Source organism: Oryctolagus cuniculus, chromosome 19, assembly GCF_964237555.1.
Source record: "Oryctolagus cuniculus chromosome 19, mOryCun1.1, whole genome shotgun sequence".
Lineage (NCBI taxonomy): Eukaryota > Metazoa > Chordata > Mammalia > Lagomorpha > Leporidae > Oryctolagus > Oryctolagus cuniculus.
Window position 1 is genome coordinate 54798067 of NC_091450.1, and position 20196 is coordinate 54818262.

At 46.1% G+C, this 20196-nt stretch overlaps 1 protein-coding gene and 1 long non-coding RNA gene across 9 annotated transcripts in view; one reads left to right on the forward strand and one right to left on the reverse strand.

The window, feature by feature from the left end:
* The window catches only part of LOC103346531 (uncharacterized), a 328438-nt gene that overhangs the window by 46767 nt on the left and 261475 nt on the right, over positions 1-20196 (forward strand). The window lies entirely within an intron of this gene.
* LOC138843157 (uncharacterized) overlaps positions 1-20196 on the reverse strand; it is a 103582-nt gene that overhangs the window by 11058 nt on the left and 72328 nt on the right. For 4 of the 7 annotated variants that reach the window (XR_011384397.1, XM_070063821.1, XM_070063819.1 and 1 more), the window contains 3 exons: positions 9825-9943; positions 9278-9376; positions 7720-7828 (listed from right to left, as the gene is read on the reverse strand). Coding sequence is in view for 3 of the 7 variants with exons in the window: in XM_070063819.1 (XP_069919920.1) it covers positions 9916-9943 (28 nt within the window). In the remaining 4 variants the exon portion in view is untranslated. Of the gene's footprint in view, positions 1-7719; positions 7829-9277; positions 9377-9824; positions 9944-15592; positions 15626-18475; positions 18527-20196 lie in introns of those variants that run through there. The other 3 variants (XM_070063818.1, XM_070063817.1, XM_070063822.1) reach the window with 3 other exon arrangements.

The following is a 20196-nucleotide window of genomic DNA, read 5'->3' on the forward strand; positions in this document are numbered from 1 at the left end:
CAACAATGCTTTACTCCCTCCTCCTTAACAAAAAAAAGAATAATAAAAATAAGTCTATGATTGCTGCACTATGCTTATAAGATACCTCTGCTTAAAAATACACCATTAAATACAAAATGTCAAGGTTGTATAATAACTCTAAGAGGTTTATAACTCAGAGAAAGTTCCAGGAGGCAAGTTTAGGCCTGTCCTTATCTCTGGAAAAGTGGGCAACCCCTCAGGGCCGCAATTGTTAGTGAGCAATACTGAAAAGTCACAAGTTGAGGGACTGTGTACTAATGGAACCCTACCAACCATCTAAATGAAGAGAGAACCATCATGCAGACATTGTGCGCATACCACACTACCTGTGGGTAAGACTTCCCAGGTGTGCACAGCACTAGCCCTGGAAGTGCCAGTCACAGAGTGTAATGGTGCCCACGGGAGCTGTGCAGTGTGACCACTTTGCAATAATAACATCTCTACCCAACAGCTCTTGAGTAGCTCAGGGGTATAACAGGTACATCATGTAAAAACCAGCAGATTAATTTTTACACAGTTTCAAGAATATCAATCAGCTCATTTCACATAAGTCAGTATGTGTCACTTCTGAAGAACACTATCAGCAAACTTCAACAAAAATTTCAGTCAAGGTTTTAGGTCAGTTTATACCGTGGGTCTGCAAGATTCTTTTTCTTTCTACTTGAGGCTTTCTTTGAATGGATAAAGGTTCTTTTAAACATTGCATTTATTTTAAAGGCAGAGTTACATAAAGAGAGGGAGAGACAGAGAAAGAGAAAGAGAGAGGTCTTCCATACACTAGTTCATTCCCCAAATGGCCACAACAGCCAGGACTGTGCCAGAACAAAGCCAGGAGACAGGAACGGGGGTGCAGGAGCCCAAGCACTTGGGTATCTTGTGCTGCCCTCCCAAGTGCATTAGCAGACAGCTGGATTGGAAGTGTAGCTAAGACTGAATCAGTGTCCATGTGGGATGCTGGTACCACAGGCGGTGGCTTTACCAGCTAAGCCACAACGGTGGCAACAAATGTTCTTATTTTTTACTTTAAAGATTTACAAAACCCCTTAGAAATCTAGAAATTTTATAACATAGCCAATAACTCTGAAAGGCCTAGAGTTAATAATGGGTGGAGTAGGGCATCTGGCACAGTGGTTAAGGAGAAACTACCTGGCCTGGTGACTGGACAGTGCTGTCTGTGACTGCCCACCAACCTACTTTGTTTTCAGCTGTGAGCACCAGAGCTTTGAAAGCACATTTAATCATGTCCAACACAAAGAGGCAGAATGAAGGGCAGTTAGGCACAAGAGTGTACTGCTCTAGTCTTTTCCACACTGAAGGTGCAGAGGTCTGTTCAACTCCTGTGTATATTTCAACAAAGTCATCCTTCTGGTAGTGAAAGAGCTGGCATGCAATGCCACTTCATTATGCAGAATGCTGACAGAGACTTGCTGTCTAGTGGTTAAGATGCTGCATTCTAGTGGTTCAAGGGCTATGGTACATGAACAGCTTCACTCCTTCAAAGATACACACATGTGGTTCAAGGTTTCATTCGCCTGAACACAGCATTCAACAAAGAAAGTAAGTAGCTCAATTATCTTCCTCTAGCAAATCAAAAGTCAGTGCAGCTCTGGGGTTTCTTCTGGAACCTGCCTGACTGGCTCTTTTCTCAGGCCTTCTGTGCTTGCTATTGCCAGCTCCAGCAGGATGGGGCCTTCTGCAGGTTATCAGTGGGGCTCAGACTTCACTGCACGTGGGTCTCTATTCAAGAGTCCCATCAGCAGAGAACCTTCCAAGACCATCCAAATGACATCCTCTCCTGCACCTGGTCTCCCCATACACACCTCCTCCCTTGTCCTTTTCTCTGCTTTATTTTTCATTTGAAGTCTTCACCACACTTGACATTATATTCTATTGGAAGTGCTCAAGGCTGACCCAGTCTAAAATGCAAGCTCGTGAAAGCAGAGCATGGTCTTGTTTATCATGCTATTCCCAGGGTCCCTGGCCAGTAACAGCCTTCCATAACCATTATCTAAATTAATAAACAGGAATGGAAGCCAAACACCTCTGTTTCTAGCTTAACAGATGCTCACCTCCCTGTTAGCTTTAATGGACTCCTCTACACCGCCTGCCCTTGGTGTGCCAACAGGGAATGATGGAAGGGCAGCTCTTCCCTTCCAAATGTCTTGTGTTGAAGCAGAGATGCTTCACTGAAAGGAATGTGAATTATAAAAGACCCAGTGTTGATGGAAAGCACAGGGGATTTACCTCACTGTTTGTGGAAGTCTAGACGGATGCAATCCTGGAGGATAATTCAGAAGGACCTAGCAACATTTTAAACAGGAATGTACTTGACCTAGTGATTCTCAAATAATACAGGTCATCAAAACAGTTCCAGGGATGCTCAGGTATGGATATTCCAGGTTTCTCACTCCAGCATTATTTTAATGGTAAAAAATCAGAATTATTACACAAAATAGCAACCACTTGTGTTGGAATAAAATGTAATCTTATACAGTCACTGAAAAGAATCAGATCTGTATGTTTATAATGATACAAAAATTACTCTACTGTCAAGTATAAAAAGGAAGATGGAAAACCATCCTATTAAGAACACAGTTCTGCACAAAGTCATTTCTATGTGCATGTGAGCACAGTACACACACAAATACACCCCCACACCCACCCCCACTTTTATTAAGGTGGGGAAAGCACCTGTAAGAGGATACACAAAACTGTCACAAGTGCTTCGGACATCTCCAAACAGAACTGAGGGCTAACTTCCATTTTCTTTTTTTCTACTTCCACTTTCTAAATCATAAATTGTGTAATGTGCACACTTTAGGGACAAGTAAATCACATTCAGAATAACAAAAAGTAAAGATGCTGAACTTTTAAACTCTGGAGCCAAAAATCTTCAATATTTATGAAACTAAAATTCTGGGCTCTGGTATCAAGTTCCAGATGAACAAATGCAACCACTACGTGAGGCTTTATTTATTCCTGACCCATAGAATGAGGCTGGGAACACTTGTCCTATCCTCTGCTCAGGGTTCCCAGGTAGCTAAATTAAAGTCATAGGAAGAATTAAAAGTGAAACTTATGGCCTGGGAAAGCAGCAGAAGATAGCCTAATTCTTGGGCCCCTGAAACCATGCAGGGGACCTTGAAGAAGCTCCTGACTCCAGCTTTGGAATCGGTTCAGCTCTGGCCATTGCAACCATTTATGGAGTGAACCAGTGGATGGAAGACCTCTCTCTCTGTCTGTAACTCTACCTCACAAATAAATAAATCTAAAAAATTTGCTCTATCTCCCACTGCTTTTCAGAGAGAAGGTGGATAAAAAGGTGCTGTGGGCTCTAAATCCATTTGAAAAAAAAGGACTAAGATTACGATCAGGAGCAGTAGTAAGCAGGTTTTCAACCATAAAATGGAATAAAAACTATGTTTCTTATCACACCAAGTGTTGGTCCATTGCTATTCAAAAGCAAAGCATTTCACCCTTGTAATTATGCTCACACAACATGCTTTTATATACCCTAGTGGTTTGGAAAATTTCTTCAGAATACTCAAGGTTTATTTTTAAAGAAGAGAAAATGCCAGCTTTGATAAAACGAACATGCCTGCACTTGAAGGGAAAATTAAACCTTCAGAAAAAAAAAGCAGTGAAACCACCAGATTGTGAAAAGGATACTTTATCCACCAGGAAGTTTCTGAAAGCTGTTTTTCTGTCATATACAAACAAGGTGTCCAAACTCAGGACTGAACAACACGTTCTACCATTGACATACAGCCGCAATCCTAAATTATGGTTCTTGCCAAGGCTTCAAATAGAGGGCACATTTCTAATTATGCTGGGTAAGCTCCAACTCCCTCGGTTTTGAGCAAGCAGCAAATTGTAGTCTAATGCTGCAAAGTTCTATCAAGTTCCTAGTACCACAGGTTCAGTAAGTTATAACAAACTTAAGATGGTGAATTTACTGATAACAAAAGATGGCCAAAAAGACTTTCCAGATACATTTCCTCAGGTTTTTAAACAAAAGGCATTTTAAAGTTGCTACAGCAATATAAAAGGAAAGTAAAGACCGCCACTGTTAAGGTCAGAGATGCTGTCTCATCTGCATTCCTTGTAGGTCGAGTCCTATTAGTGAGTCTCAAACACCATTCTGCAGAACTTCATAGAGTTTTTAATTTCACAAGGCTGTAGTGATTGTTTCTGGTGCCCAATACAGACAACTTAGTGCTGTACTGCTCAAAAAATCCAAGCAAACCTTGTGGTCCGTTCAATTCTAGAAGTCTCTTCTGCCTTCTAATTTATTGCTAATTATATTCCTCTGCTTTTTTACGACTTTTCCACATGGAGAATTCTCTAAAATACCTTCAGGCCAGACTTCAGCCCTGGATCCTCAAGAGTGCAATAATGTACAGTCTGCAGGGCACTGTAAGAGGTCAGCGAGAAGTCCCCTGGTGTTAACAGCTTGAGTAATACTGTTTTCTCCTTTACACCACATCATTAAATAGCTTTCATTATCCATAAAATAATTCTTAATTTCACAGCAAATGAGATCTGACACTAATTCAAATAGGCTAATTTCAACCTAGCAAAATAATTTATTCCTAATAACTAAAGAAACAAGACAATGACAAAAAATTTGCAAAGACTTGTTATGATAAACGAGGGATCTGCAAACATTATATAGAAAATATGTGTTACAAGAAATATGCGTGGGTTTAAAAAATTTTACACCAAAATAAAGTTATCTTTTGATTCCATTTTCCATTAACTTTCTGAAGTATTCTCATGAAGAAGAGAAACAACATGGCTTTAAAGATGGATCCTGGGGCCAGCGCTGTGGCTCACTTGGCTGATTCTCCGCCTGTGGCACCGGCATCCTGTATGGGTGCCGAGCTCTAGTCCCGGCTGCTCCTCTTTGGTTCCAGCTCTCTGCCGTGGCCCGGGAAGGCAGTGGAGGATGGCCCAAGTGCTTGGGTGCCTGCACCCGCATGGGAGACCTGGAGAAGCACCTGGCTTCTGGCTTTGGACTGGCATAGCTCCAGCCATGGTGGCCATTTGGGGGGTGAACCAACAGAAGGAAGACCTTTTTCTTTCTCTCCCCCTGTCTAACTCTATCTGTCAAATAAATTTTAAAAATATGGGTCCTGCCAGAGCAATGAATGATGCTACCTGATAATTTACAAGGGAGAGGCCAGCAGAGAAGAAGCAAGAAGCCTAAAGATTCTCCAAATGCACCAAAATGCTGCCCTTCCTGAATTGCAAGCTGACTTGAAGCAGAGGAATGAAATTTCCTTTCCAAGTTAGAACAAATGCACCCATTAGCATTAAGTTATTTTTTAAAAAAGATTTATTTTATTTGAAAAAGTTAGAGAGAGGTAGAGCCAGAAAGAGAGAGAGAGCCAGAGAGAGAGAGAGAGAGAGAGAGAGAGGTCTTCCAACAGCTGGTTCACTCCCCCATGACTGCAATGGCCAGTGCTGAGATGATCCAAAGCCAGGAGCTAGAATCTTCTTCTGGGTCTCCCAAATGGGTACAGTGCCCCAAGGACTCAGGCCATCTTCTATTGCTTTCCCAGGACTTAGCAGAGAGCTGGCTCAGAAGTCGAGCAGCTGGGACATGAAGCGGCACCCATATGGGATGCCAGTACTGTAGGCCAAGACTTTAACCTGCTGTGCCACAGCGCCAGCCCCAGCATCAATTTCTTATAGGACCATCCCCTTGTCCTTCTGAGACTCTGCTCCATACCAATGAAAAGACACATTTTTACCTTCTAAGCTACACACAGATTCAGCGAGAGCCTCCAGAGCACCATGGGTTGCTGTGCCACCCTGGCCTCCCAGGAAGATCACACAGTCCCAGCAGGAAGCACTCAGCTCCACCCTGAGGCAGCACTCATAAATCCACCATGCGTGTCTGCGATCACAGTTGGATATCCAAGTGGTCACACAGATCCAAGGAACTCTGTTACATGTTTTCTGGCCTCTGGACACTCAGAAGTCAACTCAGGACAACATTTCTAGAGGCCAGAGCCTCTACACCTAGGACCAAGCAGCTCAGAACATGTCCTGGGGGTTGGGGCAGTAAACTTCCCAAGGCAGGAAAGGTTCAAGTTGCACATAAAGTCCTGACCTCCTGTCCAAGATCCATTTGTGGAGCTCTTAAGGTGACCTTAGTTATAAGGCGGCTGTTCTGGATGCAACATTTCTTTTTTTTTTTTTTTTTTTTTTTTTTTTTTTTTTGCAGGCAGAGTTAGAGAGACAGACAGACAGACAGACAGACAGGTCTTCCTTTTCTGTTGGTTCATCCCCCAAATGGCCGCTATGGCCGGTGCACTGCGCTGATCTGAAGCCAGGAGCCAGGTGCTTCCTCCTGATCTCCCATGCGGGTACAGGGCCCAAGCACCTGGGCCATCCTTCACTGCCTTCCCGGGCCACAGCAGAGAGCTAGACTGGAAGAGCAGCAACCAGGACAGAATCCAGTGCCCCAACCAGGACTAGAACCCGGGGTGCTAGCACCACAGGCGGAGGATTAGACAAGTGAGCCACGGCACTGGCCTGGATGCAACATTTCTATCATCGGCCTTGTGTGAAACTTGATTGACAGGCTCAGAGCAGGAATACAGCAGGAACAGACTGTCCCCTGACTCATTTGTGAACACAGTTCTGACAGTGTGGTACCATAGAAGCACTAAGCGGAGTCGTGGGGACTCAGAATGCTGAGAGAACCTGCAGGAGGTCTCTGCCACAGCAGCATTCCAGTTCCTCTCAGTGCTCAAGGCCAGGAATGAGGAGCCTTACACCGGAAACAGATACCAGACCTAGCTGGAAAAGGAAAATCAAGGAGTTTGATCACAAGACAGTATGACTAGCTAGTCCACACAACCCTCAGGGAGCTGACTTAATAAGACATTAAGTCTGCCCAGGTGCCCTGGAGTGTCATACAATTAGACCTGGATGGGTTAAAGCCAATGGGTTATACTCAGCAGCCAGGGATAACCTCATGGGCGTGCAGCCTACATAGTCACATAGGAACAGTCACACAGGGCTGGCACTCAGAAGGGCCTGCACTGGGTTTAAACCTCTGCTGGTGGTGTCTTAAAAAGGCTCAAAATTTTATCTCTGAACTTGTGTTTTGTAAGCGAGTCAAAAGAACATGAGTCTGAGCCAAGGAGATACATGGAAGAAAGGAAAGAGCTTTATGTTTTAGTATCTTTAGTGGCACTTTACCGCTGCCTTTGGAACAAGGTGCTCACAAAATTGTGCAGCAGGCCCAGTGAGCAGTGGTGAGGTAAACCCCTCACAAGTAGCCAGCCACACTTTGAAGGAAGAACTATTCAGGGATGGGCTTTTGGTATAGCAGCTAAGCCACTACTGGAATCCCCACAGCCCATGAGAGTGCCCAGGATCAAGTCCTGGCTGAAGTCCTGGTTCCAGCTTCCTACTACTCCAACCTGGGAGGCAGCAGGTGACAGCTCAAGTACTTACATTCTTGCTACTCACATAGGAGACTGGGATTGAGTTCCCAGACCCTGGCTTTACATACCTTTCCAGCTGTTATGGGCATTAGGGAAGTAAACTAACGCATGAAATATTTCTTTCTTCTTTTGAAATAAATAATAAAGAATAATAAAAAAAAGTCTAATCACCAGGGACCTTGAGGATTCCTCAAACCCTTTGGTCCTAACCCTACCAGCAAATCTCCTTTCATACCTCAGGGTCCCTCTTAAAAGTCAGTTCCAGTCCCAGGGTGGCAAGGTGTCCTCCTCAGACTCTCCCAACAGCTCAAGACTCCCCACTGGTGTGTACCAGGACACAAGACCTATATTAACAAATCACAGCATGAGGCCATAGCATTAGGAAGAAGGGTCCTTAGTGACACAGCTCAAGTCCCTGTAGTTATGCTGCACACAAAGACAAGCCCAAAGACTAGGAGCACTGGTTTTCACCAGCTACCACCTCTCTGATACCCCAACTCTGGAACTGCCGGAAGCTGAGGTTCCAACCCCAGGAGGGACACAACTCTGGGGCAAGCACAGCATGATTTAAACTGGAACTTCACTGATCTCTATATATGGACTAGGGCTGGTTCCCACTTCCTTTAACACATATTTCTTTTTTTTTGACAGGCAGAGTGGACAGTGAGAGAAAGGCCTTCCTTTTGCCGTTGGTTCACCCTCCAATGGCTGCCACGGCTGGCGCACCGCGCTGATTTGAAGGCAGGAGCCAGGTGCTTATCCTGGTCTCCCATGGGGTGCAGGGCCCAAGAACTTGGGCCATCCTCCACTGCACTCCCGGGCCACAGCAGAGATCTGGCCTGGAAGAGGGGCAACCGGGACAGAATACGGTGCCCTGACCAGGACTAGAACCTGGTGTGCCAGCGCTGCAAGGCAGAGGATTAGCCTATTGAACCGTGGCACTGGCCCTTAACTCATATTTAAAAGGGTATCAGTGGTGCCTTCCTCACAGAGCTTTGAAGAGGATTAGACAGGACAATGTTGTATAATTAAACTCTTGCTTCCCCTCCTTGTGTTGTTATTTAGAAATGAGACAATGGTACATTAAGAAGCCTGACCGCTGAAAGTGCTTCATTAATGCTGATTCTCTTAAACATCCCTTCTTGGCCCTCCTACCTTTATTGCTGTAAACAGACCTTTCTATAACCAACAGTTCCTGTCCCAAGATCCAACAGTGAGTGCATTGTTAATTCTGCATAAGCTGAATTCCAACTGTGTACCAGGGACTACAGGAATGAAAGCAGAGAGACAAAGTCCTGCCCTGGACAAGCTCAGAGTTTTATACAGGATATAGGTATTTAGCAAATAAATGGTGATGAAATGGGTAAGCAATTTACATGTATAGGTAGTGTGTTACAGAAGCTCTGGATACTTAGTTTTGCTGGGGGGAATGAGAGAAAAGTATCATAGAGAAGGAAGACACCCATATGGGATGCTGGTACTACAGGTGGCAGCTTCATCCACTATGCCACTGTTCTGTCGGCCACCCCACCCCCACCCGCAGGCTGTTCCCACTTGTGATCCAGATGTATGCTGAAATGCCTAGGAAAGCAGAGGATGCACCCCAAGAACTTGGGCCCCTGAACCCACTCTGGAGTACTGGATAAAGTACCTGGCTTCTGCTCCCGCCTGGCCCAGCCCTGGTAATGTAGTCACCTGGGGGGTGAACCCATACACGAAGATCTCTCCCAAACCTCCTCATCTATAATTCTGCCTTTCAAACCAGTATTTAAATAGAAAAAAATATCTAGTACCTACTACGAGGTGTCAGAATCTTGGGACAGCCTGGAACACAGCACAGAGGGATTCCTGGCGTTTCTCTAAGCTTCTGCTTTCTCCTTGGTGTGTGCAGCCTGTGAAAATTCACCGGATTATGTGCCAATTAATTAGAGCACCCCCGTGCCCCCGTTTTCCTGCACACATACCTTATACTTCCTAACAACCTGGAGAAGAGAGGCTGTGAGTCAAGTCCCCCTCTCAAGGACGCGGCAAAGGCTACTTCCAGCCAGGGACAGAAAACCCCCAAGACAGAATCGGGCCTGTGGGAAAAGTTCTACCTCTCCCAATCCCCACCACCACACATGCCCACCAGCACTCCTGTCACTCTCCCCCTCCCTTTCCTCTCCCCCACATGGGTTTCTGCCCCTCCCTACCTTGCCTCCCCACCTTCATGCCACGTTTTCATTCTCCCCCCTTCCTCTCTCCTCCAGCCTCCTCTTGACACACACTCTTCTCCACCTTCTATCTCAGCTACCCCTCACACACACCCTCCCCACTCACTGTCCCCCGGGCCCCTCCTACCCAGTGACAGGAAGGCCACCATGCCAAACTCTCCACAGAAAGAGCCTTTCTGTTCCTCTGACACAGGAATCCAGACCTGAGGTGTAGTCTTTCAGAGGGGCCAAAGAAGAGGACTGTGCCTAGAAAGTTCCAGAAGCACAAGATAACTGAGTGGCTGCCTCACCACAGTTTCACCTAATCCTGGCTTGACCCTGGGGGGGGGGTGGTGGGGGAGAGGCACTGTATCTCCTCAGGCTCAGCCACCAGCATCGAAATCAGCAACTCAGGGCTTGCACAAGCTCTGAGCTGGGGCAGACATGACGCTGACTCCCACCGGAGCACCGTGCAGAAGAAACAGATGCACCTGCGGGTGCACTTCTGGGTCACAGTGCTGGGCACAGGCACACTCCTCACCGGTGACCAACAGGGCACCAAGGGATGCAGCTACGCCCTGATGCCCCAGGACCACTTCCATTCCTGCCTCATCAGGCTGTGACCCAGGGAGGCAGCCACTGACGGCCCAGGCACTCTGGACCCAGCCACCCTGTCTAGTGGGAGTCCTGAATGGAGCTCCTGCCTCCTGGTTTCTGCCTGGACCAGCGCTGGCCCTCGCTGCTGCTTGGGGAGAGCAGCAGTGCAAGCAGCATCATGAGCACTCTTTCTCACTCTGAGTGATCATCCATCTGGGGGGTTACCCCCCAGGTGGCTAAAAAGGCCAGGGCTTGGCCAGGCCAAAGCAGAAGCCAGGGACTTTATCCAGTGCCCAATTCTGGGTTCAGAGTCCTAAGACCTTGGGCCTTCTCCCTCTGCTTTCCCAGCAATGTTTGCAGACAGCAGCATTCCATGGGCAATGGCTTCCGGAGGATCTGGCATTGTGGGGTAGTGGCTATAGCCACCACCCACATCGCACATCCCATCTAGGTGCCAGTTCGAGTCCTGGATGCTGCACTTCTGATGTGGCTCTCTGCTGTGGTTTGGGAAGGCAGTAGAAGATGGCCCAACTCCTTGTGCCCTTGTACCCATGAAGGAGACCACGGGGAGGTTCCGGGCTCCTGCTTTTAGATCTCCTCTGCTCTGGCCATTGCAGCCGAATAGGAAGTGGAACAGCAGATGGAAAACCTATGTATCTGTCTCTCTCTTTCTCTCTCTCGCTCTCTCTGCCTCCCATCCTCTCTGTGTATATGTCTGAATTTCAAATAAATAAATATTTAAGAAAAAGTAAAAATTAAAAAAGGAAGACATAGCTGTAAATAAAATACAGGCCAACTACTAGAGTTTATTTACAAACTGATACTATAGGTATTGCATACCAAATAGACACAGAATTTGAAAAAGAATTTAAATCAGTCTTAGAAAAGATTCTAGTACCCATTCATTCTCTTCTTCCTTACAAACATTCTGTGTGGCATTATCTCTGACTTACGCATGAGGAAATCTTTGTAATTTATTTATTCAGACACTTATGTACCCACTCACACAAGGACTTGAAACACCTGTGATCTACAGAGTTCTCCATGGAACACAGGTCTACTTCCCAGACACCACCCTGCACAGTCTAGCCCTGCATTTAAAGTACAGATCATGTTGGAAACAGGCCAAATCACATGTCCCACAAAGCAAGAGAGAATACAGAAAGGTAGCATCTGAGGTCACTATTTACATTTTTTACATGCACACGATCATGTTGGTACTTCTTCTCTAATTTCTCATTGTAGATACAAATTGGGAGGGAGGAAGTCCAACTATCCGTATTTGCAGATGACACAATTCTATATATAGGAGATCTAAAAGACTCCACTAAGAGACTATTGAAATTCAGAGTAGAGTTAGGTAATCAGCCAGGATAAAAAATCAAGTCTTTATATACACAGACAATGTCATGGCTGAGAAAGGAATTCTAAGATCAAACCCGTTCACATAGCTACAAAGAAAATAAAAAGCTTGGAATAATTTAACCAAGGATGTTCAACATCTGGGAATCACAAAAGATTAAAGACAGAGATACAAGAGGACACCAAAAAAAAAATGGAGAAGCTTCTGCCCTGCAAAAGAAAACACTCAGCCAAGTAAAGAGGCAACTAACGGAATGGGAGAAATTATATGCAAAGTATGCAACTGATAAAGGATAAACTAAACCACAAGAAACTTTCAAAAAATTCAACTACAGCAAAACAAACCACCCACTCAGGAAATGGGCAAGGGGCTTCCACAGGCATATTTCAAGAAAGAAATCTAGGAGAAACAGTGACTTGATCAGCTCTTGTCCTGACTATTGACGTACAATGTAATACTTTATCCATTTTAGTATTTTTTTTGTTTTGTTCTAGTACTATTGGTTGAACTCTGTAATTAACACACAATTATTCTTAGGGGTTTAAATTTTAACTGAAAAGTGATCCCTGTTAAATATAAGAGTGGGAATAAGAGAGGGAGGAGATGTACAATTTGGGACATGCTCAAGCTGACTTGCCCCAAATGCTGGAGTTAGAAAAGTGCCAGGGGATTCCAATTCAATCCCAACAAGGTGGCATGTACCACTGCCATCTCACTAGTCCAAGTGATAATTTCACTTCACAACTGATCACACTGATAGGTCTAAGAGTCAAAGGGATCACACAAACAAGATTAGTGTCTGCTAATACTAACTGACAGAATCAAAAAGGGAGAGAATGATCCATCATGGTAAGCGAGATACACAGCAGACTCATAGAATGGCAGATGTCCTAAACAGCACTCTGGCCTCAGAATCAGCCCTTAAGACATTCGGATATGGCTGAAGAGCCCATGAGAGTATTTTAGGCATGGAAAGCCAAGGCACTCTGGAAAAAAAAAGAAGACCTAAATGAAAGATCTCTGCAAGTGAGACCCCAGTGGAAAGAACGGGGCCATCAAAGAAGAACGTACCTTTCACTGAAGGGAGGAGAAAACTTCCACTTTGACTATGACCCTGTTGGAATAAGATCGAAGTCGGCAAACTCAAAAGGCTTCCAGAGCCTTGGCAACTCATGACTAGAGCCTAGGGAGATTACTGACACCATAAACAAGAGCGTCAAATTGTTAAGTCAACAACAGGAGTCACTGTGTCCTTACTTCTCATGTGGCATCTGTCCTTAACGTGTTGTCCAATGTGAATTAATGCTATAAGTAGTACTCAAACAGTATTTTACACTTGTGTTTCTGTGTGGGTGCAAACTGATGAAATCTTTATTTAATATATACTGAATCAATCTTCTGTATATAAAGATAATTGAAAATAAATCTTAATGTGAATGGAATGGGAGAGGGAGCGGGAGATGGGAGGAGTGGAAGTGGAAGGGAAATTATGTGTGTGGGGGGAGCCATTGTAATCCATAAACTGCACTTTGGAAATTTATATTTAATAAATAAAAAAAAGAAAAAGAAAAAAGAAAAAAAGAAAGGAAATCTAAATGTCCAACAAACATATGTAGAAATGCTAAGTATCACTACCCATCAGGGAAATGGAAATCAATTCTACAATGGCCTTGAGCATGTGAGGGAAAAGGCACCCTAATCCACTGCTGGTGGGAATGTGAACTGGTATTGTCACTGTGGAAGACAGTATGGAGATAAGTCAGAAATCTGAATACAGACGTAGCATATGAGGCAGCCACACCAGCTCTGGGAATGCACCCAAGGGGAATGAAATCAGCATAAAAAAAGAGTTCTCTCTGCCCCCACATTTACCACAGCTCAATTCACAAGAGCAAACATATGCCATCAGCCAAAATGCTGATCACCTCAAGACTGAATAAAGACATTACGGGCTATGGACACCATACATGCGTCTGCAGACTGCATAGCCTGGCTATTGTGCATCCTACTGTAATAAGCATAGGCCTGTGAAAGCCTCTCTGTCTACACAATGATTTCATTTCCTTCAATATGTTCCCAGTAGTGGGTACACCCATACAGTTTTCCATGTTGACAGGACCAATTTCACATGAGAAACTGTATTGCTCTACAGGTATATATTACAGAATACAGACATCGGATCCATAAACCCAATTTTACCTTCAAACACTAGAACAGCAAAGTAAATCTTAAGAAACCGGAAGGAGGAAAATGAGTCAAACGGAAATAAAGTCAACAGCATAGAAAATATCACAAAAGACATTCACTGAGACCAAAATACAGTTCTTGAAAACTCAGTGAAACTGACAAAAGAGGAAACAGGGGGGAAAAGGAGAACAGACTCAAGTGACTTGACAACAGAAATGACAGAGAGGACATCACTACCAACCTTGCCAAAATAATAAACCAAAAATACTAGGGAAAAACCAGGCACGGGGATTTGGTCAACCTAGATAGAGTGTATTGATTCTCAGAAAGATGCCTACCACTAAACCTGAATACAGTAAAAGAAGAAACCCTGAATACACTTATAATTTGAAAAGAGACTGTAGTTGCAGGGAAACAGAAACAAACGAAAAAGACAAGAAGAAAAGTCCAGTGAGAACTCCACTTAAAAGATAATTAAAATCCGTGATTCACACACCATCCCAAAAAGGGGATGAAGAGGAAAAGCCTTCCATTTCATTCCATCAGACCAGCATTATCCCAACATCCCAAATAAGCACACCACAAAGAAAATGGCACACAAATATCCATCGTGAATGTGTCACAGGCCTCAACAAAATATGATCAGATGCCATCCAGAAGCACAACCAAAGCTTAGCACACTGAGTGCAACTGAGTTTCTCCAGAAATGCAAGGATGCCTACCATACAAAATCAATCTATCACAGAACAGAACACACATGGGGAAAGCCCACCAAGTATCCCGACAGACACAGAAAACCTATTCCACAAAAACTCCCGTGACTTTTGCGATACTAAAAAACAATTCATCAAATTAGGAACAGAAGGTACACCTCGGCCTCACAAGGCTCTTTCATTAAAAACCCACAGAGCGCTAATATCACACCCAATGCCAGGAACCCGAAACTGTCCTCCTAGACCAGGACACAGACACGCACTTTCGCTCTCATTCCTCCTGACAACACTCACAGGTCTAGAGCAGGGAGGCTGGGCCCTCGAAAAGCAGGCAGACAAGAACACAAGGCCGTTCCGGGAGGAGACCCAGCCACCTCTGCTCTTGCACAGCTGCTCGCACCCTGGGGACCCTTCCAGACCATCTGCACTGCACGACCGCGACTCCACCCGCGCCTTCAGGACCCAAGAGCAACAGGCAAGCCTGCAGCCAAGACCCCCAGTGGGACACCGCAACAGCCACGCGTCACTCACCTCTGGGGGGGGGGGCGGTCTGCCGGTGGGACAGAGGTCCGCGAAGGCCGTTGCTTCCCGAAGGGGCCAAAGAATAGAAACACGCCTGGGAAATGGCCCGGAAGCTTCGGACCCGCACCCTCTCCTGATCCTGGCCTGACCCTGGGGCCGCTGGGTCTCCCTCAGGCTCTGTCAGCAGCATCAAGTAGGGCTAGCCTCTCCCCACCTCTTGCATGGGCTCTCGGGCAGGAGCAGATGCGGCGCTGACTCCCGGCGGAGCAGCGCGGGGCAGTTGAGGCCAGGCGTGTGGGTGCACTTCCGGGTCACAGCGCCAGGCCCAGGCGCAGGCGCACTCCCCACGGGCCGTCACCATGGCACCCCAGGACACATCTGCACACTGCTGCATCCACGCGGTGATCCAGGGACGCAGATGCTGATAGCCCACGTTCTCTGCAGCCCACCCTCATTGTAATCCATAAGCTGTACTTTGGAAATTATATTCATTAAATAAAAGTTAAAAAAAATTTAAAGAATAACAATACTCACTTTTCACTTGCTTCTCAGGTAGGACCTCTGTCCCTATTGAATAGTAATATGAGAATTGACTGCAAATTCTCTCCCCAAACTGTACTCTATATGTTGTATGTTGGCATGGGTGCAAATTGCTGAAGTCTATGATTAGCATAGAATTGGTTTTCTATATATACAGTCATACTAAAAATGATCCATAATGAAGAATGAGATGGGAGAGAGAATGGGAGCTGGGATGGGGGTTGGAGGAATATGGGGAAAGAACCACTATAGTCCTAAAGTTCTATCTATGTAAAAATGTATTCATTAAATTAAAATTAAAAAAAAATGCTCAGGATCACTAGCCATCAGGGAAATGGAAATCAATTCTACAATGGCCTTGAGCATGTGAGGGAAAAGGCACCCTAATCCACTGCTGGTGGGAATGTGAACTGGTATTGTCACTGTGGAAGACAGTATGGAGATAAGTCAGAAATCTGAATACAGACGTAGCATATGAGGCAGCCACACCAGCTCTGGGAATGCACCCAAGGGGAATGAAATCAGCATAAAAAAAGAGTTCTCTCTGCCCCCACATTTACCACAGCTCAATTCACAAGAGCAAACATATGCCATCAGCCAAAATGCTGATCACCTCAAGACTGAATAAAGACATTACGGGCTATGGACACCATACATGCGTCTGCAGACTGCATAGCCTGGCTATTGTGCATCCTACTGTAATAAGCATAGGCCTGCGAAAGCCTCTCTGTCTACACAATGATTTCATTTCCTTCAATATGTTCCCAGTAGTGGGTACATCCATATAGTTTTCCACGTTGACAGGACCAATTTCACATGAGAAACTGTATTGCTCTACAGGTATATATTACAGAATACAGACATCGGATCCATAAACCCAATTTTACCTTCAAACACTAGAACAGCAAAGTAAATCTTAAGAAACTGGAAGCAGGAAAATGAGTCAAACGGAAATGAAGTCAACGGCATAGAAAATATCACAACAAAAATTCAGTGAGACCAAAATACAGTTCTTGAAAACTCAGTGAAACTGACACTACGTTTATACACGTGAAACAAGCAAAAAAGAGAACAGACTCAAATGACTTAACAAGAGAAATGACAGAGAGGACATTACTAACAACCTTACTAAAATAATAATCAAAAACACTATGGGAAGGCACAAGAATTTGGTCAATGTAGATACAGTGGATTTATTCTCAGAAAGAAATAAACCCCAAAACTGATTGTAGTCAAACTACAAACTGTAAATATACTTTTAAATTGAAATGAGACTCGGCCGGCGCCGTGGCTCACTAGGCTAATCCTCTGCCTAGCGGTGCCGGCACACCGGGTTCTAGTCCCGGTTGGGGCACCGGATTCTGTCCCGGTTGCCCTTCTTCCAGGCCAGCTCTCTGCTGTGGCCAGGGAGTGCAGTGGAGGATGGCCCAGGTGCTTGGGCCCTGCACCCCATGGGAGACCAGGAAAAGCACCTGGCTCCTGGCTCCTGCCATCGGATCAGCGCGGTGCGCCGGCCGCAGCGCGCTGGCCGTGGCGGCCATTGGAGGGTGAACCAACGGCAAAGGAAGACCTTTCTCTCTGTCTCTCCCTCTCACTGTCCACTCTGCCTGTCAAAAAAAAAAAAAAATTGAAATGAGACTCTATTAGCAGGGAAACCAAAAACCAAACACAAAAAATGAATATAATTCCAGGACCACAAGGCTTCACCAGTGAGAACTCCCAGTTACAGGGTAATTAAAATCCATGATTCACAAATCCTTCCAAAAAGGAGATTAAGAGGGAAAACATCCAATTTTCTTCCATCAGACCAGCATTATCCCAACATCGAAAACAAACACATAATAAAGAAAGTGGCATATAAATATCTGTCATGGCCGGCGCCGCAGCTCACTAGGCTAATCCTCCGCCTAGCGGCGCCGGCACACCGGGTTCTAGTCCCGGTCGGGGCGCCAGATTCTGTCCCGGTTGCCCCTCTTCCAGGCCAGCTCTCTGCTGTGGCCAGGGAGTGCAGTGGAGGATGGCCCAGGTGCTTGGGCCCTGCACCACATGGGAGACCAGGAAAAGCACCTGGCTCCTGGCTCCTGCCATCGGATCAGCGTGGTGCACCGGCTGCAGCGCGCCGGCCGCGGCGGCCATTGGAGGGTGAACCAACGGCAAAGGAAGACCTTTCTCTCTGTCTCTCTCTCTCACTGTCCACTCTGCCTGTCAAAGAAAAATTAAAAAATAAATAAATAAAAATCTGTCATGAATCTGTCATAATCCTGAACAAATTGCCAAATGCGATCCAGAAGCACAACCAAAGCTTAGCTCACAGTGCGCAACTGAGAGTTACTCCAGGAATTCAAGGATGGCTACCATACAAAATCAATACATCCCAGAACAGAATCAACAAGAGAAAAGGCCACACATTATCCCTACAGACACAGAAAAACTATTTCACAAAAACTTCCATTACTTTCTCTGATATTAAAAAAACAAATCATCAAATTAGGAACGGAAGGTACACCTCGGCCTGACAAGGCTCTTTCATGAAAAACCCATAGAGCGCTAACATCACACCCAATGCCAGGAACCCGAAACTGTCCTGACCAGGACACAGACATGCATTTTTGCTCTCGTTCCATCAACAGTCTCAGAGGTCTAGAGCAGGGCAGCTGGGCCCTCAAAAAGCAAACAGAAGGGAACGCATTGCCCTTCAGGGAGGAGACCGAGCCACCTCTGCTCTTGCACAGCTGCTCGCACACTGGGGACCCTTCCAGACTGTCCACACAGCACAACCAACCGCGACTATACCCGCGCCTTCGGGACACACGAGCAACAGGCACGCCTGCAGCCAAGACCCCCAGCGGGAAACCACAACAGCCACGTGTCACTCACCTCCAAGTGGGCCTGGTCTGCTGGCGGGACAGCCATTGCTTCCAGAAGGGGCTGAAGAAGAAAAATACCACATTTCTGTTGGCTGCAGACCAGTGCAGGGAGCTGCCCCACTGGGCTGTGCCCTCTACATTCCCTCCTTCTCACCATTAAACAGCCCAGCGAGGCAGGCTGGGAAAATTGTAGGACACCTGGTGCCACTTAGTACAGCCACTAATGCCATCAGGTGACCTTGACAGACAACAAATTACAAGGACTTCTTGGCTCCACGTGGGGGGCCTCTGCATCCAGGCAGAGCCTTGTAGCAGGAGCACTTTGGGAACACATGTGCAATGCACACAGAGGAACACGGGAGGGTACGGTAGGAATGAATGAATAAGGGCCTCTGGCTTCTTGCTTCCATGAGTCAGTGTGGCCCTGTGGTGACTGATAAAGAAAGAACGGCTGTGGTTCCCTGGCAGTAAGTATCTCAGCAAGGGGACCACCCGTGTTCAAGGCCAGTATCTCCCTCCAGACCCTCCCCTTGCCCACCACCTTAACACAAGTCAAGCTGCATGGCTGGAAGAAATCCCAAGCAAAGACATGAGCCAACACTCTGGCCTGTCTGTCCTCGTGGACGCTCAGTCAGGGAAGAGTTATCCTTTCCCTAAATCCTGCCCTTCACAGCTCAAGCTGCAGATCCTCTCTGTTAAAGTCTGTCCCCCTAAAGTCAACCAAACCACACTCAGACCTGACCAGAGTAGCTACAGATCCCAGGGGGGCTCATGCTCAGGGCAGCTGAGCACATGAAGACCACCACACAGACCACAGATCCTGCCAAAGGTGGGCTGCAAGTCTGAACCACAGGGGGTGTGAGCAGTGCGATGACAGTGCGAGCCACTGCTCAGAGGGAACCAATTCAAGACTCAGCCCTGGCACAGCCACCAGATGCCAGTGACACGGCTGTCATAACAGCTCATCTTCTCTCCTAGGCCAAGCAAGGACGCACCCCAGAGCTTCTCGCCGCTGCCACAGCAGGAGCCCTGCTCTTCCTGGTGTGAAACAGCACACAGGGACTGCACTGGTCCGCAGCCAACAGAAATGTGGTACACATCACTCCTCTCCTGGATGCCATTCCCAGCCTTGGGACCACGGTTCAACTGTGGCCAGACACACGGTGGTAGTGGCAACAGGGAGCACACACTTTATCGGCACCTGTCACTGCATGGGCAGCCCTATCCTCCTCTGGCCAGGCAACTGCTTGGGAGCTGCAGCCAAGGGACTGCAGCAGGAGTGACAGCTGCTCTGAATAGGCCTTGTCATTCTCTCCCTAGCATGTCACCCACTAAGAATATTTTTACTGTTAGGCCTCAGCTAAGGGATATTATCAGAACAAGTAAGTGAAGGCATAGAAAGACAGTTGACAAGAAGGCCCTTTTACTGAAGTAATTACAGACAACTTTTTTAATTTGAGGAAAGGAACGCTGGAGCACAGGAAGCACATGGAAGTCCTAATACACATGACCTGAAAGATCTTCACTGTGACCCACTGCAGTCAAATTCTTCACACTTCAACATGAAGACAAGATTCTAAAATCATACAAGAGAAACACCAGACCCTTTTTAGAAGATCTCTGATTAGAATCACATCTGACTTCTCATCAGACACCCTATACGGGCTAGGAGAAAGTGGGGAGATGTATGCCAAGTCTTAAAAAAAAAAGAGCTGTTAACCAAAAATAAAG